The sequence below is a fragment of the Xiphophorus couchianus genome, chromosome 3 (genome assembly GCF_001444195.1).
Source record: "Xiphophorus couchianus chromosome 3, X_couchianus-1.0, whole genome shotgun sequence".
NCBI lineage: Eukaryota > Metazoa > Chordata > Actinopteri > Cyprinodontiformes > Poeciliidae > Xiphophorus > Xiphophorus couchianus.
This window is the reverse complement of record NC_040230.1, coordinates 485,785-512,734: the sequence shown is the minus strand read 5'-3', so window position 1 is coordinate 512,734 and position 26,950 is coordinate 485,785. Positions and strand designations below refer to the sequence as shown.

General features: G+C 49.7%; 2 protein-coding genes across 8 annotated transcripts in view; one reads left to right on the top strand and one right to left on the bottom strand.

The window, feature by feature from the left end:
* Nucleotides 1-16,953, top strand: part of col6a4a (collagen, type VI, alpha 4a) — a 42,708-nt gene extending 25,755 nt beyond the window's left edge. For 3 of the 4 annotated variants that reach the window (XM_028012925.1, XM_028012927.1, XM_028012924.1), the window contains 28 exons: nt 481-534; nt 3,790-3,861; nt 4,017-4,043; nt 4,133-4,177; nt 4,731-4,784; nt 5,013-5,075; nt 6,413-6,478; nt 6,777-6,830; nt 7,215-7,250; nt 7,330-7,392; nt 7,505-7,567; nt 9,478-9,540; nt 9,623-9,685; nt 9,746-9,796; nt 9,870-9,905; nt 10,515-10,577; nt 10,654-10,716; nt 10,801-10,836; nt 10,905-10,941; nt 11,012-11,023; nt 11,267-11,760; nt 11,882-11,978; nt 12,137-12,775; nt 12,853-12,934; nt 13,245-13,378; nt 13,643-13,813; nt 15,411-15,455; nt 15,644-16,953. In XM_028012925.1, coding sequence (XP_027868726.1) covers nt 481-534; nt 3,790-3,861; nt 4,017-4,043; nt 4,133-4,177; nt 4,731-4,784; nt 5,013-5,075; nt 6,413-6,478; nt 6,777-6,830; nt 7,215-7,250; nt 7,330-7,392; nt 7,505-7,567; nt 9,478-9,540; nt 9,623-9,685; nt 9,746-9,796; nt 9,870-9,905; nt 10,515-10,577; nt 10,654-10,716; nt 10,801-10,836; nt 10,905-10,941; nt 11,012-11,023; nt 11,267-11,760; nt 11,882-11,978; nt 12,137-12,775; nt 12,853-12,934; nt 13,245-13,378; nt 13,643-13,813; nt 15,411-15,455; nt 15,644-15,819 — 2,859 coding nt within the window. In that variant the 3' untranslated portion in view covers nt 15,820-16,953. The remainder of the gene's footprint in view (nt 1-480; nt 535-3,789; nt 3,862-4,016; nt 4,044-4,132; nt 4,178-4,730; nt 4,785-5,012; nt 5,076-6,412; nt 6,479-6,776; nt 6,831-7,214; nt 7,251-7,329; nt 7,393-7,504; nt 7,568-9,477; nt 9,541-9,622; nt 9,686-9,745; nt 9,797-9,869; nt 9,906-10,514; nt 10,578-10,653; nt 10,717-10,800; nt 10,837-10,904; nt 10,942-11,011; nt 11,024-11,266; nt 11,761-11,881; nt 11,979-12,136; nt 12,776-12,852; nt 12,935-13,244; nt 13,379-13,642; nt 13,814-15,410; nt 15,456-15,643) is intronic. The other variant, XM_028012926.1, reaches the window with a different exon arrangement.
* A 189-nt stretch (nt 16,954-17,142) lies between these two features.
* On the bottom strand, nt 17,143-26,933 carry pik3r4 (phosphoinositide-3-kinase, regulatory subunit 4). 4 transcript variants are annotated; one of them, XM_028012928.1, is made up of 21 exons: nt 26,620-26,933; nt 24,793-25,530; nt 24,575-24,708; nt 23,880-24,090; nt 23,455-23,814; nt 23,243-23,377; nt 22,903-23,124; nt 22,661-22,834; nt 22,296-22,441; nt 22,014-22,217; nt 21,532-21,733; nt 21,204-21,307; nt 20,838-21,060; nt 20,589-20,754; nt 20,318-20,482; nt 19,155-19,366; nt 18,947-19,078; nt 18,776-18,876; nt 18,617-18,705; nt 18,110-18,230; nt 17,143-17,728 (listed from the first exon to the last, which is right to left on the bottom strand). In XM_028012928.1, the coding sequence occupies exons 2-21, from the start codon at nt 25,508-25,510 to the stop codon at nt 17,558-17,560; spliced, it is 3,990 nt and encodes a 1,329-aa protein (XP_027868729.1). In that variant the 5' UTR covers nt 25,511-25,530; nt 26,620-26,933; the 3' UTR covers nt 17,143-17,557. The 4 variants fall into 4 exon arrangements, with proteins under 4 accessions (XP_027868729.1, XP_027868731.1, XP_027868730.1 ...); XM_028012930.1 differs by having other exon boundaries at nt 21,213-21,307; XM_028012929.1 differs by having other exon boundaries at nt 21,204-21,304; nt 26,620-26,932.
* Nucleotides 26,934-26,950: the final 17 nt, after the last annotated feature.

The following is a 26,950-nucleotide window of genomic DNA, read 5'->3' as shown; positions in this document are numbered from 1 at the left end:
GATCGAGAAACTCTGGAAAGATGAACTTTGCTCCACTCTGATGAAGAAGCTGAAAATTAAAAATCTTCAGTTTATTTTTAAGCTGAAAAATAAGCTTAAAAATTAAGCTTATTTAATAAGCTTAACAAAATCTTTGTTGTTGATGTTCATCTCAACAACAAAGATTTTGGTTATTTCTTCAATAATTTCACAGTAATTAAACTTTTATTGGCGTCTACTGATGGTCTTTACATTTTAAAATCGCAACCATCTGGTCTACGCAGCGGTAATGTCTAAAACCACCACCAGAGGGCAGGAGCCATCAGGTTATCAGGCAGTTTCTGGAGTGTCTGACAGCGAGGTGGAGGATCAGCAGAGCCGATTCTCTGGTCTCTGGTTTAGAACGGTTTTATCTGCAGGATAACAAGAGAGCGAGTGTTTGTCCTGAAGGACTATAATCTAGATTATCTGTCTGTAATCTGTGCTGTGTTTGTGCTGCAGGGCGTCCTGGGACAGAATGGTTTCCCAGGTTTCCCGGGAGACGAGGGCAGCGCCGTGAGTCCATCCTTTTTACTCTCACTTCCTGTTTAAGAAATTCTGTCTACTTCCTGTCCCGTTGTCTCCACTTCCTGTTCCGTCGTTTCCACTTCCTGTTCCGTTGTCTCCACTTCCTGTTCCGTTGTTTCCACTTCCTGTCCCGTTGTCTCCACTTCCTGTCCCGTTGTTTCCACTTCCTGTCCTGTTGTCTCCACTTCCTGTCCCGTTGTTTCCACTTCCTGTCCCTTTGTCTCTCTGTCTTTTCCTCGCATGTGACAGCAACGTTTTCCAAAGTGGGATTTAAAATTAAATGATCAATTTTAAATGTGTAATTTGTGTTTTTCTGTCATTATTATAAAATATGAATTAAAATAATTTCAGAAATATTTTTTTGTCTCAGAATAGAAAACCAGGAGAGCATTATTTGTCATGTTCATGTTACAGTTTTCTTATCAAAATAGAGGATATTGGTGGCAACACAGTGCTTCTCAAATAGTGGGGCGCGTCAGAAGCAGGACTTTATTTTATTTTTTTAACAGAACTCAATATATTATAAAGTATGCTATATTATAAAGAGTAGCTTTCAACAGTAAAACATTGGTATGAAAATCAAAAGAATATAGGGAAGATATTACAGACATGACAAATTAAAAATATTCAGAGATCTACAACATTCATATGTTTACAGCTTTTTTCTTCATACTCTTGGAAATAATTGTCTTTATTCGTGTTAACTGATAAACCAGCCTCCGGTCACTAGGTGGCAGCAGCGTTCAAACTAATCAACAGGCTCCTGTTCCAGCCAGTAGAAGCAGCTGCTCAGTCCTGCTGTAAACGGATTTACAGTCATAGAGAAGTTTGACAGTGAAAAGAGAAACAGCAGCAGAGCTCAGTAAAGACAGGCTAAAAATGTTATTTTTATATACAGGAATACAATCATAATACTACGACAGCCATGTCGTTTTAGCAGAGTAGTTTAAATATTGGCAGAATAAAGACGTTAAATTAAAAAGCTGAGTGATGTGCAACGTGACCCGCTCAGAGAGTCTGGTTCTTTCTGTTAAATAAAAAGTTGTTTAAACAATCGTTTCAAAGTCCTGCGGCTAAAACATTTAGTATTTACTCCTTTATTAAACCAGTACCAACTATAACCTTACAAGACTCTCAGTATTCCGCATTTTAGCTTAGTATGGTGAAAAGTTATAAAATTACGACTTTATTCTCGTCCAACTTTACTTGTATTTAAAACCCAAATGAAAAACTCAGAGCTCTTCTACTCCATCATGAACAAGTAACTGCAGAAAAAGGCCAGAACACAGACGAAACCTGTCTATTTATTGTTAATGCTAAACGTTAAACACTTTTCATCTCTTCTGATCTGACAAGCTGAAATATAAGCAACAGTGCTGCAAATGTTTCCACAATAAATGTTAAAAACTATTTAGTTGCAGGGTTTCAGCCCATCGGCGGTCCGCCAGGTTTTTGTATTAAAACATGTTAAGTTGGCAGGAAATGTAAAACTATTACTGGGTAATTACATGTTACAGTGAAACCATTTAAATCCACAGCTAGTCTTAAAAACAACAAATCAAAAAATACAATTGAGATGAATATCAATTATTTGCACTTCTGTTTAATCCAAATGAAGTCAGCGGCTCCATGAGGCCCCCAGGGCTTCAGGGGCCATAAATGCTGATATTTTAGCACAGATACATAAATGTAACATTTATTTATTGAGATGATCAAAGCTGCTAAATTTGATTTAATGGTCTCAGTATAAATTAAAAGATTTTAAATTGTTTAACATTTAAATTTAAGATTTTAAGGAGCTGGCAAGTTTACTTTGTAAAAGTCCAAAGAACAATATTCATCGTTGGATTGTTTTGTTACCATAGCAACAATCTGATACTGTGAGTTTAATCTATGAGTTTACGCCATTCATAAATAAATTTTAGTAAGCTACAATTACATTTGACTGCTCTGTCAATTAAACTGGACCCGCTATCCCAGACTTCACTAAATCCATCAGCATCAGAGGTGCTGATGGTTTTAGCAGCAAGAGGGGCCCCTAGGTCAGATTCTGCCCCAGGCCCCATGCAGCCTTGGACCGGCCCTGCAGGATGAGTTCAATCTGCTGCACTGATGATGAGCAACAAACTGAGATTTAATTTAATGCTAATGTGGCTTTAGTAGCTCTAACATTTTGTGTTCAGTTTTTAATAAGAGCCACAGAAACTGTTTTGGTTGCTGAAGTTTATGTTAAGAGTTTTTCAGATCTCTGCGCGCATTAACTCTGACTAAATATACAAATCATTAATATGGTTTGATGCTTCGTGTAACCGGAAAAATAATAATAAACTAATATAAAACCAGCGTGAAGCTCCTCACCGGCTGAACCTGCATGATGAGGTTAGCGCTGGTTCGTTAGCCGCTAACGCTCCGACCAACCGGGACACAGAAATGAACTTTACAGGGCAGACAGCGCCACACGCTGGGCAGCGAGTTGAGATGGAAACGCCCAACATCATTGTTTGTTCACAAATATAAATCATTCTCAGCGCTCCATCAACGTTCCTCTGAAAGCCACTAGAAGTTATTCCTGCGGTTCACATAGAGCTGCACAACTTACACTGGGGGAAACTCTGCGTTGAGGAAACTAAACTGAAGAAGCTGATAGTATCCAAAGCTTATACTTGTAAAACGTTTGACTATATTAAGACTAAAAATGTAAATCCCAGTGAATCATTTACACTTTTTTCCTTTTCAATCCGAGTCTTTATGAAATATTAGGGATTCACTTGATAAACTGATTTTGGAAATTATTTTGAGGCTTAGGACAATAAAACTGGTTTTGATAATAGAATGCTGGAGCCAGTGGTTTGTACAGATAAATTATGAAATATGAACAGGGTAGGGTTAGGGTAACCCTAAGGGCACGAAAAAATGATGATCCCAGGGGTGTGGCAGAGAATAGTTGAGAAACCAGAACAGATAAAAACTCATGACCAGCTAAAGTCAGAACTGATGACTCAGCGTTTACGCTAAATGAATTTAATCATTACAGAATAAAAGGATGTTTTTACATATTTAGTGGCTTCAGGTTGGTAAACGGTTTCCAGCCAGAAGCTGTTTGGGCCGGAAACGTTTTGGAACCCAAACATTCCTGCCAGCCCAGCAGGGACTGAACCCATCCAAAACCAGCAGAACCTCAGGGTTCTGCTGGTTCTGGAGGGCAGTCCATGCTGCCTGTTCTGACCCGTTCTGTCTCTGCAGGGCGAGCGCGGCGCTCCCGGACCCAGCGGACCTCCGGGCGTCCAGGGCTGCCCCGGACTCAGAGGACAGAAGGTAGAAGCCAGCTCTGACCCGGTCTCTGGGCTCTGACCCGGTCTCTGGGCTCTGACCCGGTCTCTGGGCTCTGACCCGGTCTCTGGGCTCTGACCCGGTCCGGTCTGTATGACTCCTTGCTGCCTGTGTTGCTCTAACGGCTGCGTGTGTTGCAGGGCGGGCGCGGCCTGCGCGGGAACCGGGTGAGTGACGCTCAGCCGCTGGACGGCGGGATGTTTGGACCGACGGTCCAGTCCGGTCAACGTTTGACTGTGATTCTCTGTGGCTGCAGGGGGAAGACGGAGAGGACGGGCTGAACGGGATCAATGGGGAACAGGTACCAGCACCCCGCAGCATCGGCGCCTCGGGTTCTGCGGTTCTGGTGGATCCTCAGAGCAGATCTGGTCCAATAGCAGTAGAGATCCTGGGACCAAAACCAGCATTTCTAAAGCTACACAGCTAGCTCTAAGCTAGCTAAATGTTTGCTAACCAGTTAGCTCGCTAGTTAAATATTTGGTGTGGAGCTAAATTAGTAGTTGCCTGAGTGAGCTACATATCTGCTAAATATTTAATGCAGTTATCTGGCTAGCTAAATGTGGCTAGCTAAATGTGGCTAGCTAAATGTTATGCAGCTACATTTTTCTCTGTGAGCTAGTTTAACATAAATATGTAGCTTGGAGCTAAATAGTTAGCTTGTTAGTTTAATATTCATCTTGTGAAGTAAATATTTATTTAGATATTGTGACATTAATGAATGAATTAAATAAATGTTACGAGGCGTGAAAGATCCCAGTCGGTTCCGCCCGCTGATCCCGGATCCGCTCGGGTTCTGTTCGGTTTCTGGAAATGATCTGGTAGCTGATTGGACGGATTTCTGTTTCCGTTTCCAGGGAGAAACGGGAAAAGATGGAGCTGGAGGAGAGAGAGGACATCCAGGAAACCCGGTACCTGAACCCATTCATTCATTCGTTCGTTCATTCATTCGTTCATGTTTGCTCATTCATGTATTCATTCGTTCATTGATTCACCTGTTGTTCATTCGTTCATTCTTCAGCTCCTCCAGGTTCAGATGTTTCAGTTTATTCACTTAGACTTCAGAAAGCAGGAAAACAGTTCTGGTTCTGGGTCTGACCCAGCCTGGACGCTCTGACCTTTGACCTTTTCATCCTCAGGGCATCCCTGGAATCAGAGGGGAGCGTGGGCCGGAAGGACAGCGAGGACTGAGAGGAGACCCGGTGAGTCCAGCAGAGGTTGCAAAGATCACGCTGCAGGTGACCTTTGACCTCCTCCTCAAACCCAACTCGGCTCCAAACATCCAATCAGAAGGCAGAGGAGGCGATGATGCCAGAGCAGGTCCAGGATGATGATTCCTCTAAATGTGAAACAGAAACATCAGGATAAACTCACCTGGATAGAAAAACAGGAAGATTCGTCTGGATCTGGTTTCTGCTCCAGAACCGGATCCATTTCCTTAAATTACCTTAAATCATATGACAACTTCCTGTAAGGGAAGAAGCGTTAGCATTAGCATTAGCAGTGGAGCTCATAGACATGGAGCGGGCCGGCCCATTGCTGCGATACGTCACAGCGTCCGCCATATTGAACTTCACAAAGTGCTGTTGTATTTCTAGTTAATTCTTGTCATTGACACATTTTCTCTCACACACTGATATATTTGGTAATCAGAGAAATGACTAAAGACAGAGTTTCTAACTTTTGATGTGATTATTTAATTATTTTGGGGGATTTTTGAATAAAGAGCACAATGTTTTAATTTGCTACAAATGATTCTGATAGTTTTTATATTTATATTATATTTAGTATTTATATTTTATAAGCTGAGCTGTGAAACAGAAGAACAGCAGCTCCAGCTCTGACCCTGACTGACCTTTCCTCTCTAAATCCCCTGGTCTTTAATGCACTTCCTCTCTAACAGCGGTTTCTCATCAGCTCTCTCATTAAAACAATATGAAAACGTTAGCTACGCTAACAATCAGTGGTTACTTCGGGCCAATTTAGCTACATAGGAAATATTTCTCTGTTGTTTAGAAGCTAGTTTGTGTAATTCTGCTCTTTCATGCTTACCTGTGGAAGGTAAAGCCAATGAATCCAGTTTGTTTTGTAAAAGGGTTTAAATAAGTCAGAACAGCTCAGGACTTGGAGCTCCGATCGCTCTGCTGTCACACACAACATGGCGGCGACGTAACGCAGGACTCAGCGCTCAATGAGGCGTCGACGTATTCATGTCTATGGTGGATATGCTAACTGCTAGCATGCTTAAGCTAGTTCTTTCTTCTTTAAAAAAAAATGTATCCAAAAAAATGGCCGCCTAACGTACATCGCTCACAGATATTAGCACACGCTCAAGTTTGAATGGTCTGAATCCAGAAGGTCAAAGGTCATATCAACGCAGGTTCATATGTGACCCTGATTTAATAAAACCCGTCCAGCTCCGTCATACGGAACGCCTGGAATGTCGAGAAGCGGAATTAAAACAGTTTTTCTTCTTCAGATTCCTAAAGCAACATCTGTTCATGTTTCTGTTCTCACTCCAAACCTCGGTGTGTTTCAGGGCGAGCCGGGCGGCGACAACACGGCTCCTGGACCCAAAGGAGAGGCCGGATACCCAGGATTACCGGTAACACACACTAGGGAGCAGCTTCCTCCAGGTGAGTCACCTGAGCAGAGAGGATCAGCCAATCAGGCGAGGCGCAGAGCAAACCTTAAATCAGATCCAGTTTGTTCCAGTTTCTTTCTGCAGAAACTTTAATAAATGAAAGTTACAGACGGATGGAGAGAACCGACAACAAAATGACTCCATCCTCTGGTCACTGCTCAGGTTCAGCCTGGAGGCTTTCAGGTGGAACCTGGAGAGGAAGTCAGTTCTGGTTCTGGTTCTGGTGTGTCCGGTCTCTGACCCGTTTGTGACCCCACAGGGTGCTCCAGGAGAGGACGGACCGCTAGGAGAGCCCGGCATCATGGGAAACCCGGTCAGTTCCGTGTTTACCTCCACGTTTGGTTCTGCTGAGCAGCTCGGCAGTTCTGGTTCTGATCCAAACTGTTTCTGCTCCACAGAGAAACCGAATTCATCGGATCAGAACCAGATCTGGGTTTAGTTTCAGTTATTAATGCAGAATATTTCAGCAGATCAAAGAGTTTCACATCATAAACATCAAACATTAAACCAACAATAGATCTGATCAATTGATCAGTTTTTATTATCAACACTGATCAATGGATTTTATCTATTGATCAGTTTTCATTAGTAATAATCAAACCAGCTTTAATCAGATGCTGGTCGTCAGCTTCTGATGATGATGGTCATGATGATGATGATGATGATGGTGGTGACCTTCTTCCTCTCTGCTGGTCAGGGTCAGGACGGGAGGCGAGGGAATCCAGGTCAGAAGGTCAGAACTTTCCTGGTTCTGTTGGTTCTGTTGGTTCTGTTCCCACCTGGAACCTTTTTAACCGTTTCTGTTCCTGCAGGGCTCGACCGGACCGTCCGGTTCTCCAGGTCCAAACGGACCTCCAGGTGCTGCCGGGCCCCAGGTGAGAGCCGAGTCGAGCTGCAGTTGTCTGGATCATGGTGGTTCTGGATCTTGGTGGTTCTGGACGGTGCCAGGCTGAGTGACGGCGTTCTGTCTGTCTCGTGTTCCTGCAGGGGCCCCGCGGCGTCCAGGGCCCGACCGGATCCAGAGGAGTGCCGGGCCTGACTGGACCTCAGGTCAGCTGGAACATTTTCTCTCACCTTCATCTGGAAGGAGCTAACGTAGCTAAGCTAAGATTTAGCTTAGCTACGTTAGCTCACTTTGAAGACATCCAGCACTTAGCTTCCCCTAAATTAGCACAAGCTAACGCGCTAATTTATTCTGCTGCTCCATAAACATTCAGGGAAAAAGTTTTATTGGTACCAGAATCCTTCAAGTAGCTGAACATTTATATTCATGCTCTTATTTTGAAGTGGCAGGTCCGTTTCCTGTTCTTTTCTGTTCCAAATAAAAAGTCAGATATGCAACATTTCCACGAACAAACAACCAGCGGTGTTTATTAAATAAATATAAGAAATAAATTATTGTTTTCAGAGCCTCACATTCCGTTATGGAAGAAAAGATGGCTGAATTTAGCACTTTAGCATTAGCCTGGTCTAAACACCATAATTGGTATAGCGCATTAGCTTCTGCTAATTATTGTGTTGGTGTAGTGCATTAGCATCAGCAGAAATACTGCTTATGATTAGCGTAGCTCACGCTGTAGTTAGCAGTGGGCAACAAAAAAACAAGTTTGTTTTTCTATTTAACCCCAAACACAGAAACATGAATTTCTGTGTTGCCATAACCAGGGTTTCCGTCCCCAGGTTGGAGTAGTAAAGAGTAACTAAAGGTAGTCAAAGGTACATAAATATCAACCAATCTCCAATCTCCAAAAATTGAGGAAATCAGCACGAAATTGTGTTGGTAGCAAAAATATTGTAGACAGTAAAAGTATTAAATGAAACTGTGGGATTCCTGTTTAAACCCAGCGGACTGTGTGAGCAGACCCGGTTCTGCTCCCATCTGGCAGCGATCGGCCTGCGTGTTCCTGCTGTGTTTGTGTTAATGATGAACATGCAGGTCGTGTTTATGTCTGACCTCCGTCGTTTAGTCCTGGAGGTAAACACGGATCTGCAGCTTTGGTTTATTTATTAGCTGCATCCCGACTTTAAGAAGCAGCTGCAGATCTTAGCAATCAGGTCGCCATGCCGACCACTGACGGAGGCTGTCATATGAACAGCGGCCAGCAGGGGGCAGAAGCTTCTGCATCTGGCGGTTCCTGCAGCAGCCGACCCGAAGGCAGCCCTGAATCTCCGACCTGAACAGAACCAGAACCACGACTCTCTGGCGCTTTCAGTCCAGCTGTCTGGATTCTGTTCGGCTGCATATGGATCAGGAAGGAGCATCACCAGGACCGGAGGTCGGGTCCGGTCCGGTCCGGTCCCCGCTTGGGGCCGCCAGACGGCAACTGTGGGGTCGAATTTCAGATTCATCATTGTTTTAGTTACGTTTAATCAGTTGAGCTTTACTGCCACCTAGTGGACACTGTTCATCATGTTCAACGACTTAAATGACCTTTTAAATATTACGGAGTAATAATTCATTATTTCAGTGTCCTTTGATTAATTGTACAAGCTAAGCTACATTGTTAGCTAAGAGACATTTGTAGCAGTTTAGTATCTTTTTATGGATTATTGATTTATATATATATTTATATATTTCCTCTCAATTTATTTCAGGTTCACAAACAAAATGGAAGTCAGATGAAAAACTAGAAATATGATTTTAATCTGGTGAAACTCAGGAATCTGATCAGAAAAAGAAACTGATCGGCTGATCAATCAGATTATTGGGTTTTATTGATCAGAGTTTGACATCATTGATTGTCTAGATAAAAACTGAAGTTTCTGATCGTTTCTAATATTTTCACTTTCATCCAATTTATTTCTGTTGCTGATGAAAACGTCAGAGGAGGAAATCCTGAAACGAATAATCCCAGAACAAAACGGCTCGGTTTAAACATTTCAGACTCTGTGATGCGTTCAGGGACGCTCCGACCTCAGAGCGCCGCCTGCCCTGACTCTGTTGCCGTGGTTACCTGCAGGGCGCGGCGGGGCCGATGGGAGAGACCGGTCCGGCGGGGCGGCGCGGAGCAGTCGGACCCAAGGTGAGCGACGGCCTTCTCTGGTTCTGGCCATGTTCTGGTCGGACCTGGGTCGGGTCAGAAGTAACCCAGGTGTTGTGTTCAGGGCCAACCGGGAGATCCAGGAGGTCCTGGAGTTCCAGGACCGCAGGGACCCAGAGGAGCTCCGGTATGACACAGCAGGTTGTGGTTGTGGTTGTGGTTCTGACGGGTCAGCGCTCTGTTTCAGGGTCAGGACGGCAGAGACGGGATCGGACCTCCGGGACCCGGCGGTGCCAAGGTAAAGCCGATCTCAGGACGCTCTGCTGTCCTCTGAGTTTCTGCGTTTTGATTGGCTGTCTGTGTCTGAACAGGGAGATCCTGGTTTCCCCGGTTACCCCGGCCTGACGGTGAGTCGTTTCCATGGAAACCAGGTCAGATTGACCCGGAGTACGCTGTAATCTGGTGCTGAGGTAAAAACCTCCGTCTGCTGGTGGAGACGACCTGCTGAACGGTTCTGGTACCAAACCGGCTGCTCTGAGCGTTTCCACTGGGATTCTAACCAGCGACCAGGCAGCAGAACCGGGCCGTATGGACCAGAACCGCCCTGATACCTACGGAGAGAAATTCCATCCAAAATTTTTGCAAAGAGAATTTTTCTAAAATTGATATTTAAAAAAAAAAAGTATTGTTTTGATAGTAATTTAGAAAATCTGATCAATAATTGAACCGACAGCTGCAGCTTCAGAACTCTTCTTCGTTGGTTTTTAAACGCAGCGTTTCCCTCAGAGCATCATCAGCCTGGTGGGCTGCCAGGCTTTACTTACCGGTTCCGGTCGGTTCTGGCTTGCTTATTCTCCAGCTGCTGTGCTGATCCTGTCAGTCGGGTCCAAACAGAACCGTCCGGTCCGGTCCGGTCCGGTCGTGATGAATGGCTGTTTGCTCCGAGTCGAAGCTTTTATTTTCTCTCAGTTCCTGCAGCCGCCACTTCCTGTCAACAAACGCATCTCTTCCTGCAGGGCGAGGACGGGCTGCAGGGGACCAAGGGAGAGCCGGGTCGCAAGGGGAACCGAGGCCGAGCGGTGAGTTCTAGCCCGGTTGGACTTCAGAACCGGCTGGGTGTGTGTGACTCCGGCGTGTGTGTTTGGGTTCCTGCAGGGGAGCGCGGGCCGGACCGGAGTGCCGGGAACGCCGGGAGAGCCGGGACATTCCGGACACAGGGTGAGTGACCCGGAAGAACCGGGTCCAAATGGACGAGATGAAAACATGAGGGATGGATGAATGAAGTGGTGATTCTCTCTGCAGGGATCCAGAGGGCCGCCTGGGTTTTCTTCTCTGTCTGTAAGTTTACTTGAGAAAGTCTCACCTGTCCAGATCTGCAGCTGCTCACCTGTCTGTCTGTCTGTCAGGAGTGTCAGCTGGTCACCTACATCCAGGACAACTGTGGTGAGTTCAGAACCTGCAGAACCTGCAGAACCTGCAGCTGGTCTCTGACCCGTGTCTCCTCTCCTCACAGCGTGTTCTTTTGGTACGTATCCGCACCGACCCGGACGGCAGCGCTGCGGCCCAGTCGCCTCAACATTTGATCCAGAGTTTGTCGATTCGGAGGAAGTGCTCAGTGTGGTTGCATCATTCGTGCTGCATGTTCACGTCTGTCAGCCAACAGACGAAGAAGAAGAAGAGGAAGACGGCTCCTGAATAATAAGGATCTCTGATCACGAGAACCAAACCTTCACGGCGAGCCGTTACTTTCTTCTTCCTTGGTTTCCAGGTGACGCCGGCTGCCCGGCCTTCCCCACCGAGCTGGTCTTTGGCCTGGACATGTCCGACGGCGTGACGCCGGCCGCCTTCGAGAGGCAGCGCTCCGCCCTGCTGTCGCTGCTGGACGACATCGACGTGGCGGAGAGCAACTGTCCGCGAGGCGCCCGCGTCGCCGTGGTGGGATTCAGCAACTACACCAAGTACCTGATCCGCTTCCAGGACTACCGGCAGAAGGCCCAGCTGAGGGAGGCGGTGCAGAACGTCGCCTTGGAGAGGACGTCCAATAAGCCGCAGCTCGGCGCCGCCATGCGCTTCGTGGGTCACAACGTCTTCAAGCGCGTGCGGGCCGGAACGCTGCTGAGGAAGGTGGCGGTTTTCTTTTCCGCCGGCCGCTCGGAGGACATCGACGACGTTCTGACGGCGGTCATGGAGTACCGCGCCTTGAACATTGTTTCAGCCGTCATTTCTCTGACCAGAGCTCCTGGGATCCGGAACGCCATGGAGGTGAGGCTCAGCGCCCGGCGACCCGCTGCAGTGGTGACCCGACAGTCCGTTCTGATCACGTTACCTGTTGAAAGAAGGTAACGATGTATCAGACGAAGTGATCTGATCTGTTTTCTGGCAGGTTGACGATTCGGGCAACTCCATGTTCACCCTGTTGACCAGGCAGGACAACATGGCCGCCGAGCTGAACAAGATCAAGAGCTGTGCAATCTGCTACGGTAAAGATCACATTCTGGTCTCTTTCCTTTGCTGGTTCAAGCAAACCTGTGAAGCTCCTGATCCAGAGATTCATCGGGTCACACCAGAACCGGACCGGACCGAGACTTTTCCAGCTCCCATCTGATTCTACATCTGGTTTTCTGCTCCGTCCCTGCAGACCCCTGCAGACGCTCCTCAGAATGCTCCTTCATCCTGGACCCGCCAGCCCCCCTGCAGGCCGAACTGGACCTGGCTCTGGTTCTGGACGGCTCCAGGGAGGTCCAGGCGGACCAGTACGCCGGCGCTCAGCTGCTGCTGGCCTCTGTGGTGGAGCAGCTGGCCGTCAGCGCTCAGCCCCGCCGGCCCGGCGCCCAGGCCCGGGTGGCGGCGCTGCAGGGCGACATGCTGGAGTTTGGCCCGCAGACCTACCAGAACCGGGACGGGATGAAGACCCACCTGCAGACGGCGCGGCAGCGGAGCGGCTCCTCGGCGCTGGACCTGATGCTGGACTTGGCCCTGAAGGAGGCGCTGCCGCCGCAGGCCGGCCAGCCGCGCAGGAAGAGGGCGCTGCTGGCCGTGGTGGCGGCTCGGACGGCCCGACGGGACGGCGCCGCGCTGCGCCGTGCTGCCCTCAGGGCCCGCTGCAACGGCGTGGCCGTGTTCGTGGTGGCGGTGGGCGGACGCTACGACCGAACGCAGGTGGAGGAGCTGGCCGGCCTCCCGGTCCGGCAGCACCTGGTCCATGTCGGCCGGCTGCAGGCCGAGGAGCGCGGCTACGTCCTGCGCTTCTTCAGGGTCTTCCTGTCCGCCCTCAACAGTAAGAGCCCAGCTGGAAACTCGGCGCTGCTGCAGCAGTAACCGGGCCTTAACCTCGCTTCCATCAATGTGTTGCAGAGGGACTCGTCGGGTCTCCTCCCGCTTCTGCCAACTGTCAGGATCTGGCCGGTCCGGAAGGAGGACAAACCACCTTCACAGAGTGAGAACCTGCAGAAACACCGACTGTCACCAGGATTTAGTCCTTTCCTCTCAGCGTCTTTAGTTTGGGCTGTTTCCTCAGCCTGTCCTAGTCAAAGCTGAGAGTCGCCTCCTGATGTTCAGAAATCATTTCACACTGACAATCAGCTGAACTGCTGATTGGTCCAGAGGGAGTTGGTCGACCAATCAGCTCCCAGAAACCCCACAGATAGGACAGAGAGTTTCACCTCCTTGTTGCAGAACAGCGGACCGCCTCGTCTCGGCTCCCTGTGGCTGCTGGTGCTGACCCCACCTGTTGCTGCTGTCTGCAGGGCGGCAGCCGACGCCGGGCAGCAGGGGTTCCAGGAGCAGACCGGCGGACAGATTCAGACGGACCTGCTGGACGTCATCCTGACTCCGGGCAGAGGAGACAGTCAGGCGGTGGAGCTGGGAGCGGACCTGACCGGTAGGACACACAGTCCGGTCCAAACCTTTAGTACCGGGACAGTACCAGTACACAAGTAAACCTGCAGCTGTTGGCGCCCAGATTCAGTCGCTGCTGCAGATCAGACTGACCTCCTCTTCTGGACAGGAGACTATCCTCATGTTGTCCACTTGTTGTCCTCATGTTGTCCCTCTGTGATTTACTTTGTGCATGTTGGTCTCTGGTGTGTTCAGCTGAATGTGTGTGTGTGTGTGTGGTCAGTAAATGTGTGTGTTCTGCTTGCAGCTCGCTGTCAGCTGGACGTTGATTTCGGTTTCCAGTGTACCGACTTTGTCCAGCGGTGGTTCTTTGACAGAACCGTCGCTGCATGCTCCCCCTTCTGGTTCGGCGGCTGTGGCGGCAACGCCAACCGCTTTAGTTCGGAGCATGAATGTTTCCGGACGTGTGGCGTCCAGAGTAAGTCCAGCCTGACCGTCACCGGCCCGCTCTCATCCATCTCTGCTTCCGTGTTTCTGTGTAACGCGGTGAGCGAAGGGACCGGCTTCAGCAAGGAGCCATTCGTTACAGAGGAAACAATTCACAGCAATATTTTGGTTGCTAAATATTTATTTATCCAAATTAAATGTTTAGCTGGACCAAGTTAAGCTTTCAAGATAAATATTTAGGTTCCTAGCTAAGTAGCTAAGTTGCTAGCATAATATCTAGCTAGCTAGCAATATATTTTGTTTGAAAAAAAATATTAATTTGCAGATAAGTATCTTGTTTGCTCACTAAACATTTAGCTCTAAAATAAATCTTTAATTTCTAAACTAAATATTCTGCTTGTTGCTAGCAGCTAGACTAACTTAGCTAAGCTAACAAGCTTAACTAGCAAGCTAAATACTTTCTAATACTTTGGATCAGTATTTTTCATCCTTCTTCCTCTAACTGCTGGACAGGGTCAGGGGTCAGGGGTTAAGGGTCAGGGTCCAGGCTGATGGTTCTCTTCTTCCCGGTCCCACTGTCCAACACGTCCAGATCTTTGAGCCACTTTGTTTTATCGTTCTGACCCGGTGCTGCGTCTTCACCGGTCCCTGGAGGATTCAGCCACTCAGCAAACTCTGCACTGGGGCAACTCTGTGGCGCCCTCCTCAGGAAGAGACGTGGACGTCCTGAAGCTTGTCTGCAGCTGAACCTCAGTTCTTGTTGATCGAGAGCAGAGCTTCTCAGATTTCTGATTATTTAGACATTTCTTGTATATTTTTAGACTCAAAATTTTGTGTCTAATTACATATTAGCAGTAATCCAACATGTAATTGATGAAAAGAGTTACTATTGATCACATTGTATTGTTTTAGTTAGAATTTAAAATAATTCAAAGAGGGAGACAGTATGTTGAATTGTGGTGTTGTACCAAATGATACCACAGGGTGGCGGTGCTTCCCCTGCCAGCTCTTACATGAAGAAGCAGTAAATAATGGAATTTAGTTCAATTCCAGGTTTCCAACGTTCACCAAAAACTTGGAAATGATCCCATAATGTTTTCATAGTTAAACATTTGTTATTCCATTAACCAGTCTGACATAGACGACTATTTGAGAGCGAAATGACTGTATTAGCATTTTGGTGCTAATATGCTAGTTGCTAAGGGCTAAACTGTTAGCAGTGATTCTAGCGGCCCGATTATCTGCTACTGAGGCATAAAATAATGTCAGAAATGAAGACATTCAGTGAGCAAAACATTCTTCACTGTGTTAAAAGTTAAGCATCTGATGTCACTTTGGTGTTCAGGCTCTTGTTGAAATTCAAACAACTTTATGTGGCAGATAGTTTATTGTAAAAGCTCAGCTCAGGGGCCCCAGGCTGAGAAACCATGGAAGGTCTCGGCTCCTCAGCTCTTGATCTGAGCCGGTCGACTCTGGAATCCTGGAGAAATGTTAGGATGCAGAAGAAGAACCCGTAACATGTTGACATGGTTTCCTCCTTCCTAACGTCTGCATGAAGCTGAGCTCAGGTTGCTGTAGATGTTTGTTTGCTGTAGATCTGACCTATTCTGATCTGTTTTCCCTCTCAGATCCCAACAAGAGGCTGCAGCCGGAGATCATGGTCTTCTCTAAAGGTGATCACTCGCTCCTCAGCCTCCAGGTGATCCATCAGAGCTGCAGGTGGAAAAGGTTCAGCAGCTTAGCTTTAGCTGGTGTGTAGATGTCCTGATGGATCGCTCCTGGTGGCCTCTCCAGAACCGTTGCTCTTCCATTCCTCCAGTCAGGTGTTGGAGTCGTTCTTCTTCTTCTTCTCTCCGTGCAGACGCCTGCCTCCAGCGCCAGGACCCCGGCGGCTGCCAGGACTACGCCATGATGTGGTTCTTCGACACCGTTCAGAACGAGTGCATCCGGTTCTGGTACGGCGGCTGCGACGGTAACGCTAACCGCTTCGAGACGCAAGAGGAGTGCGAGAACCTGTGTCTGACGCACATCCGGTGAGGAGGTCAAAGGTCGTGGCCGGAGAGGAAATCGCAGGACTTGATGTCACCAGAAGGAGGCGCTTTCTTCTTCCTGATGGACTACAGGACCCCTGAAGGGTCACACTCAGGAGGTTCTTCCAGGTTTCCCAGCTAACGTTCCCTCTGACCCGTTTGTGAAGACTTTTGATCACCACATCTGGATTTACCTCCAGCAGCTGTTCCTCCTTCTAACCCGGATGTTCCCGTTCCCAACATGACGATTGACACCAGAACCGATTCTTCCCGTTCAGGAACTTCATCGGTTCAGTTTCAGCTGCAGGGAGAACCGGACCGGTCCTGAAAGTGGCACCGTCTCCAGAACGTTACCCCTCCTGTCCAGACTGATCCAGGGATAATCCAGAGGTGGTGAGCAGACGATCCGGATCCGTCTGGGTTCTGTCCATAGGTCCAGATCCAAACCGACCTTTCCTGGAACCGTGAAGTTTGTCTTGGGAACCTTAGTTGGGAAAAGCTCCTCAGCTTGGAAACAGAAAACTCTGAGTGACCCTTCAGGGCCTCCGTAGAACTCCCATTGGACCGACCCGGTTCTGCTCGTCCTTGGATCAAGTGCTATTTTTATGAAAGCGGGTCGATCCGGATCAACGGTCACAATGTTTGAAGTTTCTGTAAAGTGTTTTAGCAAAACAGCAGCGCCCCCTTCAGGCTTTTCCTGATGCACCCCCTGCTGGTGGAAATATGTAACAACATTTAAATTCATGTCAAAATCTGAAACCAATAATCTATAAATATCTTTAATAGAAAATGTTCCCAAAGGTTCTGGAGCAGGCCCGGTTCTTCCTCAGGGATCGGTCAAACGCTAGAGACAAACTCTCTCCTCCAAGCCAGTCAGAACCAGAACCTACCTGCTGTTGCCTGGTAACAACAGATCTTCTTGGTCTCAAACATCTGGTTCTGGTTCTGATCCACCTGGCTGACGGGTCAGAAGCTGAACCGCAGAACCGTTCAGGAACCGGGTCTGAGTTTAGAACCCGTCAGTGACTGTCCAAACATCCTGACAGGTTCTGTTCATACCAGAACCAGAACCATGAGAACCTGTGATGTAATGGCTGCAGAAACCCAAATAAACGAACCAGAACCGGTTCATACGAAGCTCCACTGACTCAGCCTCATGTTGGATGGTTGTTGGATGGCTGTTGGATGTAGGTTGGATGCTCATTTCCTGACTAAGCAGCAGCTTCATCCCTATGCTAATCCAACATGGCCGCCTCTGTAATCAGGTTGTCTTTATTTATCATGTGAAGAATTCAGTTTAAAATTGGACTTTCAAAGTAAATCTCACAGATTCTCTTCAAAATAAGAGTCTGGCTTCTTTATTAAATATGAATGACCTGGAAAGAAGGAAATGGGATTTCATTTCTCTTGAAAATGGTTCTGAATTATTCCAGAACCAGTTTCACGTCAGTTAGACAAAACAAAGCGACTCATGATGAACAGAACCAAAACCGGGTCGAGCTGCTGGGGGTCTCTTTAAACGGAACCCAGATGGTGATGACGACACGCAGAACCAAGACGTCCGGATCAACATCGAGACCGGACCTTCAGGTGAGTCCGAACCCGTCTCATTCACTGGTCTGATTGGTTAGACCAGAACCAGAACCAGAACCGGGTCCATCCACAGTTGCATTAGGATGAAGCAGGAGAGGAAGAGGAAGTCTGATGTCAGGAAAACCCTTCAAAATAAAAGTTGGTCCACATCTTCACTTCCACACTTTGACTATGCCTTCTCTGGACGAGGTGACGATAAAGCCCTGCGTCGTCTGGAAGGTGGCGATGTCGGTGATGATGTCATGATGGCCGACAGGAAGTGACTCCAGGCCGCGGCGAGGCGAGTCCTCGGCGGCGCCGCTCTTCTGTTTGCTGTGGATCTCCTGCAGGGACGGGAGGAAGGAGACATGATGGCCGCTCTGTGTGTGTGTGTGTATACTTGTTTTCCTGCATAAGCAGGGCCTCCTTCACCAGTTTCACCCACAAACTGAGGTCATTGTGGGAAGTGGGGACGTTTCTCTGGTCCCGTTTTCTCAGATTTACTGCGCTCTGTAACAGTTAGCTCTAGAAGTATGGACCTTTTAATGTAATTTTCTGTTTTTGAAGATTAAATTTTTGCAAATTTAGAGTGATGTCAGCCCACCCAGGAACTACCATCAGGTTTCACAAGCTGCTGTTTAATCAACTTTGGTATAAAAAAAAATTGGAGATTTGCCCAGCTGGGAGTAAGGAGTGATTTCAGTTTTGATTTGAGTTTCCTTTACCTGAACCACTTCGGTTCCTTCGATGATCTTACGGCTGTAGAGGACAGACGGACAGTGCAGCGAGTCGTGGGCTCCTCCCGCCACGATGTACGACCGCTCCGGGTACGCCAGGTCCCAGAACCTGAACAGAACCAGGCAGTGAAAGTGAAAACAGAACCTGAACAGAACCACCTGGTTAAAAGCTGCTGCGGTTTGAATTGTTCTCTGCAGAACCTGGTTGTCTATGCTGTGAAGACTGGGACCAGGACTGGTTCTGGTGGTCCACATGGTTCTGATTAGATTACTCTGTGCAGCCTTTAAAGAGCAGCAGCTGCAGAACTTCCAACCCGGTTCTAATTAAGCCCTCAGACAGTTTTGAGGAGCAGAAGAGGCTCCAACAACCGAAACATTTCCCTTTTGGACTCCAGCTCGACATCAACACGTCGATCTGGGACCATCAGAACAACGTCAGAACCGGCCGGTTTGATGTTCCGGTCTGATCTCTACGGATCCAGAGGTTCTGCTCACCTGATCCTCATGTCGGACCCGGCCGTCAGCAGCAGAGGGTTCCCATCGGCCGGGCTGCAGTAGATTCCGTGGACGCTGTGAGGAGACGGCTGCAACACAAAGCAAGACATCAGAACCGCTGCAGGACCGGACCCGGACCCAGAACCGGACCAGACCGACCTGCATCTCAGAGAGCGGCGGGGCAGAGCTGGCCCACAGCGTGAACTTCCTGTCCCCGGTCTCCATGTCCCAGATGGACACCTCGTTGTTCCCCTGGACGGCTGCAGAGACACAGACAGGCGGTGAGACGGGTTCTCCTTCGGACCGACCCGGTTCTGACGCGGCGCCGACCTGCGATCACCGACGACTGGTACAGCGGGTGCATGAGTAGCCGGCGGACCCGGGCCCGGGCCGGGTGGGAGTGGTTGGAGATGGGGAGCTGGAACCGCATATCCCAGCAAGCCATGGTGCCGCTGCTGGTACCTGCAGGGAGAAACAAAGCGGCTCGGTCACCGGGGAAACGGACCAGAACCAGGAAGGCTCCAGGACCGGGACAGACCCAGGCAGAGCCAGCACTGGTGCACGTCCACGCTGAAGGAGGTGATGAGGCCGAGCCGCAGGTCGTGCCGCAGCGTCCAGGCGTTGCAGTTGGAGCGCAGGTCCCAGCCCACCAGGCCGCCGTTCACCGTGGCGTAGGCCAGCACCGACTGGGCGCCGCAGTGGAAGTGGTGGACGTCCACAGCACAGCCATCTTCCTGCAGGTCCAGAGTCCTGGAACCAGACAGCAGAACGCCTTTAACCCTCCAGACGTCAGAGGAAAACGCTCATTTGTGTTTTTTTATTTTCAGCCATTTTGGATCTGATGTCTCAGGTCCTTAAAGCAGCAAAACATCGGCACTTATTTACTCCTTATCGTTTGGCAGGAAGCAAACACTCATCCTGACGTAATCGCTCACTTGAGAAGAATCATTTATAGATTTAATGTTTGTGCAGCAGGTGGCGCTACCTGAGTAAAGCTGCAATGAAGCAGCAGTAGTGAAGCATCGCTGCCGGATAAGAAAATCATTTTTGGGTTTTACTTATAATGTGTTAAAGGTTTGTGTAGCTTCTGCTGATGAGCTAACAGGGCAGCTAATGTTTCACTTAGCATTTCTGCTAACTGAAAACCTTCATCTTTACCTAAACGATTTTTTCCAGCTAAACTCTGAAACGCTAATTTACTGGGCTGTTTTGTAAACTTTCAGCTTAATTAAGTTTGACATCTGTGTTAAAGTACCTGGATGTTTAAGTTCAGGCTCTTATTCTGAAGTTCTGTTTCCTGCGGAGCAGCAATGATGTTTATTATTATATAAAATCAAAACTCCACAACAATAAAACTGAAGTCAGGAGTGAAAGGTTTGATCCGGAGGTCGGGTGTAACTGCACATGTAGCGTTCTGTGGGTTTCAACATGGTTAAAATTAGAGCTTTAGCGTTAGCTTCCACTACAGTGGAGCAATATGAATGTGTCGAACTGACCTTTAGAGGGTTCAGACCCTAAAAATATTAATATATATTCATATATAACTGAACATTTCAGACTGAAGGAGTTTTAAGACTGATTTAATGAGGTTAAAAATAATAATTAGATCATTTTAGCAGCAGGTGTTTGTGTCCTGATGGCTAATACCATCTCCATGTAGAGAGCATACTGGTTCTGGACCATACTGGTTCTGGACCTTACCGGCTCTGGAACGGCTGAACTTTGGGAGATTTGGGAGGCTTGTTGGCTTCCACGGCCAGCAGCTGGATGGATCCGTTATCGGACGCCACGGCTAAATAATGCGAGCCTTGGCAGAAGGTCAGTGTCTTCACGTGACCCCCGATACGGGAGTAGGTCAGCACGGACCTGTAGGGACACGGAGAGAAGGTCCGGATCATTCAGAACCGCTCCGCAGGAATGGAAGGGTCATGTTCTGTCTGTAGGAGGCAGCGGTGAGTCTGGAGGTTCCCACCTGGTGGTGGTGGTCTTGCCCTCCATCTTCTGACTGTCCCAGACTTTGACTGAGCCGTCGTTGGACGCAGTGGCGAAGATGGAGTGTTCGTCCGAGACGCGGATTCTGTTAACGGCTGCTTTGTGTTCGTGCAGGTGGGCCACCAGCAGACCCTTGGGGTGCCAGCCTGAAACAGAGCGCAGCCAGGCATCAGATGGCTGCGGCCGAACCGCAGCGCCCCCTGGCTGCGGCCAGGTGTGCGGGTCTTACCTGGAGGAGGCGGCCGGCTCTCCCACTCGGCGCTCTCCATCATGTGCTTGGCCATGCGCTCAGCGCTGCACTGCTCCCTCTTCTGCTGCACCAGCTGCTGCAGCTCCGTCTTGCAGGTGTTGATGCGGCGCTGGTAGGGGGGGCCGCCGGCTGCCGCCTGCTGCACGGGCGGCGCCGGAGCCGCAGTCGACTTCCTGACCTGGTTACCGGAGCCGTCGGCGGACTGAGGGAGAGCAGGAAACATCTGCTTTAAAGATCATCACTGAACAGAACAGGAACAAACGGGTCGTGATGCTCTGGTCCAGCCACACAGAGGAAGCAGTGGGGACGAACCCCGGGAGTGGTCACTGTGGTGGGCTGGGTTACCGTGGTTACCATGGTGGGCTGCGTGGCCGGCGGGTCCTGAGATCCAAACATGCTCTTCCACTCCTCGTTCATGGCCGAGTCCTGCTTGGTGTGTTTCCTCGCTGCTGGGACAAACAAGAGAACCTGATCAGAACCCGGTTCTGGTCCAGAGATCGGCCTACATGGACGCTGCCTGCTGTCCGTCTCATTATTGATCCAGAGATAATCAAACCGAGCAGAGCTCAGAACCAGAACAGAGACGCAGCAGGTTCTGGTGACTGATCTCCAGATCCATCAGAGTTGCCGCTGCAACCAGAACCACAAGAACCAGATCGGAACCGTTTCCCACCTCTCTTGTCGTCAGACTCGGTCTTGGGTTTGACCAGGTCCACCTGGCGGCCCGTGATGCCCAGCGTCCCCAGGTCGATGACCCCCGTCTGTCCGGCGTCCCCCAGGTGGCCCGCGTCCCCCATGTTGGCCTTGGCCTTGTTGGACTTCAGCATGAAGTCTTTGAGAGCCAGAAGCTTGTCCTCCTCGGCCTCCGTCATGCCCTGGACCAACAGACGGGACAGGGAACACGCTGAGGTTGGATTCATGAAAACAGGGGGAAGGTTGAAGTTCTGGGTCGGTTTGACCACAGAACCAGAACGTCTCTGTAGATCCGAGTCTGATCAGAAATCTGGAATAACGGGGAGTTCAGGACCGTTCTGGCTGAGCTCTGAAACACACTGAACCACAGTATGTAGAGAAAGCTAATGCTAACACACTACTAAGCTAATGCTAACGCGCTGCGTCATCCTGCTACAGACTCTGCTGAGGAGCTGTCCTGACCTGCGACAGCAGCTTCTTCAGCAGCTGAGCGATGGCCGGGTCATCCGGATTCGGACACTCCGGGATGGAGCCGGATCTCTTCTTCTGCCGCAGCAGCAGGTGTCGGAACAGGCTGCCGATGTCTTTGGAGCGCAGGGCGTAGTCGAAGATGGAGCGGCTGACCGGCTCCTTCAGGACGCTCAGCAGGACCAGCTCCTTATCGATCTGAGAGGAGACGGGCGCGTGAGGAGGGGGAGGGGCGGAAGGAGTGAGGAAGAGGAGGAGGAAGAGCAGAGCACGCACCTGGATGATGGGCTGGGTGACAAACGGGGTCAGGTGAGGCATCAGCTTGCAGTAGACGTCGGCCACGTTGAGGTGCTGCGCCACCACAGTGATGAAGCCCACGGCGCCGTAGCGGATCCACAGGTTGGGGTGGCACAGGAAGGGAGCTATGGCAAGCAGAGCGGGACAAGTTAGAGCCGCGAGACAGAGGGGCGTGGCCAGGTGTGGAGCGGTAAGCAGGGCTGTAGGAAGCACCGATCTCAGCTTTCCAACTGTCGCTTTATCAGCATTTGTGACCTTGAAGAGACTTTTTTTTGTTTTTTAAAGCAGCGATGAATTTTTTCAGCTCAGCTGCGATGCGGAGCGGAGAGGAGCCGCCATCTTACCAATGTCACCGACGAACTCGTAGATGTGCGGTTTCTGCAGCAGCCCCAGCTGGCACATGCAGGTCAGCGCGTTCAGAGCTTTGAAGATGACGAACTCCTCAGTGTCGCTCAGTCCCTGCTGCAGCAGCGGCTTCAGGATGGACGAGCTCTGCCAGCCCACGTACGCCGCCACACCTTCATCATGACACAGCGTTAGTAAGCAGCCAGTCGCCGCCGCCTCTGCGCCGCCACCGGATCCTCACCCACGATGCTGTCGAAGAACGCCCCCCGCAGGTGCCAGTCGTTCTTGTCGTTCAGGAAGGTGATCATGTGGGACAGCAGTACGTCGTTGGCCTTCTGCCTGCCGAAGAACACGCAGAGCCGCGTGATGCCGTTCTCCATCAGCGTCTGCTTCACGATGTTCTCCGAGTCGCTGAGCAGCGTCACGACCTTCTGCTGCACCATCTCATGCAGCGCCTGCAGCTCTGAGGGTCACAAACACACAACAGCAGGTCAGCGTGGCTAACGGGGCGTGGCTAACAGAGTGTGGCTAACGGCACGTGGCTAAAGGAGCGTGGCTAAAGAGATGTGGCGAGGCGTCACCTGAGTCGTAGTTCTCGTTGGGGTGGCTGCTCTCCTCGGCGTCCTCTCCGCCCGGATCCTGCTCCGTGTTCACGTTGTTCTCCTGCACCAGCTCCAGGAAGCGCAGCGCGCTCTCCGCCAGGTGAGCGATGTTCTCTACACAGCGGGAGACAAACATGGAGACCTGAGATGCGGCTGGGAGCCGGGACTGCGTTGCGGTCTGCAGCACAGACCTGCGTAGGCCAGCCTGACGATGGTGGCGTCGTCCTGGGCCAGGTGAGCGATGCCGGGCAGCACGTACTCCGGGTAGATGTTCACATCGTTCCTTGGAACCTGCTTCACCAGCGCCAGCACCTTGGTGAGCGTGCGCACGGCCTGGGCGCGCACACGGGGAACCGGGTCATTGCAGAAGTGCAGCAGGTACGGCGTGATGCGGTCCAGCAGGATGTCGACGCCCAGCCGCGGCGCCAGGTGCAGGACAAGCTCCAGCGCCGCCAGCTTGGAGTCGCAAGAGTGCAGTGTCTGCAGGCAGGAAGTGATGACGGAGACGAGCACCACGAGGCCCTGCTCCTCCTGGCAGGAAGAGGAGGAGCCTGGAGGAGAGGCGGGCCGTCAGACAGGAACAGGAAGTGCGGCGTCAGGAAGCGGACGGGCTCACCTCCCCACAGGTTCAGCAGGATGTTGTCCAGATCCTTTCGGATCACCAGGACGCGCTCGTCTGCGGACTGGAACGTCTCCTTGGCGAGCTGAGCCATGTAGGGCTGCAGGAAGCTGTAGAAGATGTCGGGGAATGCTTTTCCTCTCTGCAGCTTCAGATGCTCCTCGGCAGAAAGACGCTTCTCCGGCTCGTGCTGAACCATCTGGGCCACCTGCGGGACAAGATGGAGGCTCCAACCTGCTGACTCAGCTCCACTTTCGCTGTTTCACAACAAACTAACCACAAATCTAAAGATTCAAGAATGCAACTAGCGAGAAAACAAACAACTTTGTTGCGTTTATGGAGACTTTATGCATGAAGAGAAAAACCCTCAGCATTTAGCTCGTCTGCAGAAAAAAGCTGAAGTTTAGATTCTCCTGAAAGGCTTTTATTCCTGACAGAGAAGAAGCAGCAGCATCTGGGTTAAAGTTCCTCCCTGCAGAACCCTGGAGGAAACTTCTGGGTCACATCAACAGAACAAGAACATGAAGGCCTGGAGGAGCTTTCCTCTCAGATCACCATGAAGGGACAGAAACCTTTGGGTCAGGCATGCTGATGTGACCTTTGACCCTGAATTAAACCACTGGGACCAGCCTGGAACCCAGTCAGACCTTCTACATCTGGCCTGTATGGGATCAGAACCGGCCCGTGCCTACCAGCTCGCGGATGCTCTGGTCCTCGATCTTCAGCAGGACCTGCTCGGCCTGGAAGTGTCCCTTGCGGTAGGCCAGCAGCTGGGACAGGTCGAAGAGCGGGACGCCCTCGGTGAAAAGCTCGGCGATCACGCAGCCTGGAACACACACACACACACACATGTTCCCGTTCAGCATCCAGCCGGGCCTCCAGGCCTCGGCCTCTCTCGTCGGGTCCGTACCTGCAGAGAAGATGTCCATGGCCGGCCGCAGCTCGCCCCGGCTGCGCTGGTTGTTGCTGGTCAGGTCCACCAGCGGCGTGTTTTGGTCGCTCTCTGTGGTGAACATGCTGCCGTCCACGAACCTCTCGGGGGCGATGTAGCACGTCCGGCGCCTGGACGTGTCGAAGAAGTAGTTGAAGTCGGCGGGGTTGTCCTCGGGCAGATAAGTGGGCTTGAAGCTGGCGAAGTCGGTGAGCAGCACCCAGTTCCAGCCGGTCACCATCACGTTCTCCGTCTTGATGTCGCCATGGCGGACGCCGGCCTTGTGCGCCTGGTCCACGGCGGTGAGGATCTGGAAGGCGATCCAGCGCTTCTCCACGTTGTTGAGGAAGGGCCGCGTGCTGATCCGATCGTACAAATTGTCCCGGACGAACTGACGGAACAAGATAGCGGCCTTCTCTGTCAGGGATGTCTTCTGGAAGGGCAGGCAGTTCTGGCAGGAGTGCAGGCGGATCTTCAGCTCCTCCAGCTCCTGCTTGTAGCTGGTGAGCGGCAGCGACGGGTCCTGGATGGCGAACACCTTGACCACCACCAGGCCCTCGCGGTGCTTGGCACGCGCCACCTTGAAGAAGCGCGTGCTGCCCAGGCTCTTGTCGTACTCGTGGTCGTGGATGTCTGAGAAGTAGCTGTCCACAGAGAGGATCTGGGAGGGGGCGATGCCTGCCAGCTGGTTCCCCATCCTGCCGCCGCCGAGCCCGTCTGGGAGACAGACGCCATGGGTCACACACTTTACTGCAGCTTTACACACACTTTATAAAAGTAAAATCTGGACCTGCCTGGATGCTAATCTGGTCTTAATAGTTATGAGTTTTTCATTACAGTTTATTTTTATTTTGTGGTAACTATTTATCTAATTGAGTTAGTTTTTGCCAGATATTTTTAATAACATATTGTTTAGTTTTAGCTTAGTTTTTATTAGTTATTGTAGTAGTTTTAGTTTTTTCATACTTTATTTTTACAGCAATTGGGTAATAAATACTCAACAGAAGACTACAATTTTACAGACAGCTAATTTACCGACAGCTGACATAAACAAACACATCAGTTTGTAAGGTGAAAAAATTAAGTATATTATATCTGTAATTTTGTTTTAGCTTTTAAAAAAAAACTATAAAAATGATATGTTTAATTTGGTTGGTTTTAGTTTTCTAAATCCATGATATAGTTCCAATTAGTTATAATTTTCCTCCATTATTTACCAAAGTTATTCATTTGAGTAAAAATAAATTTCGGGTTTGTTAGTTTACATTAACTATAACAATTTTGATGCTAATCGGGTCATAATAGGAAACATTTCAGTATCTAATCTGAGATCTCTTTATCAAACACATTAACGTGAATCCAACATGTAACAAACTGATACAATGAAATGTGATTTTATTTATACCATCCTGAGGTTCTGACCACATTTTCTGTTTCTCAATCATATAAAAGATGAAGTTAGTTTTGCATCTCTTTTTTCCTTCAACTCAACCTTCCTATAATATTCTTGGCTACTGCTCTCTGAACACCTCCGTGGTCGGAGGCTATCGATGGTCGGCTCGATGGTTGGACTGAACCGAACATTTCTATATTAAATCCTTCAATATTTGTGCAATTAAATACTCAGAAGAAAATAAATATTTAGACGTAAATCAGAAAGAAATCCGTCCAGGTCCCTGATAGTTCCGACAGTTCAGCAGTTCTCCGGTTCCTCTCTGCGGAACCGGCTGTCAGGGTCCGCTCCGCCTCAAAACGCTCGTTTACCAATAAATATAAATAATTCGCAAACAAAAAGTGTGACTTTACCAGTTTACTTTCAGATGTTTTCGAGTTGCCGCAGATCACGTGACCGGTTCGCCGTTAGCTTTAGCTCGTTAGCATGAGCTAACCGTTTCTCCTTTTTCCGCCGGGGCTCTGATGCTAGCAGTGGCTAGGAGATGCTAGCTGCGTCAACCCGCGGGACTTTAACTACTTCCGTTCCGCAGGCTTCACCATCTTCCGCTCCGCTTCGATTAGACTCCGGTAACCGTTAAAATGTGTTATTATGCCATAAAAACCCCAGACCTGGCTGAGCGGCCAGCCGAGTCCAGCTGTTGTTATGAATCCGGCTCACAGTAGATGTGTGCTGTGGCGCCCT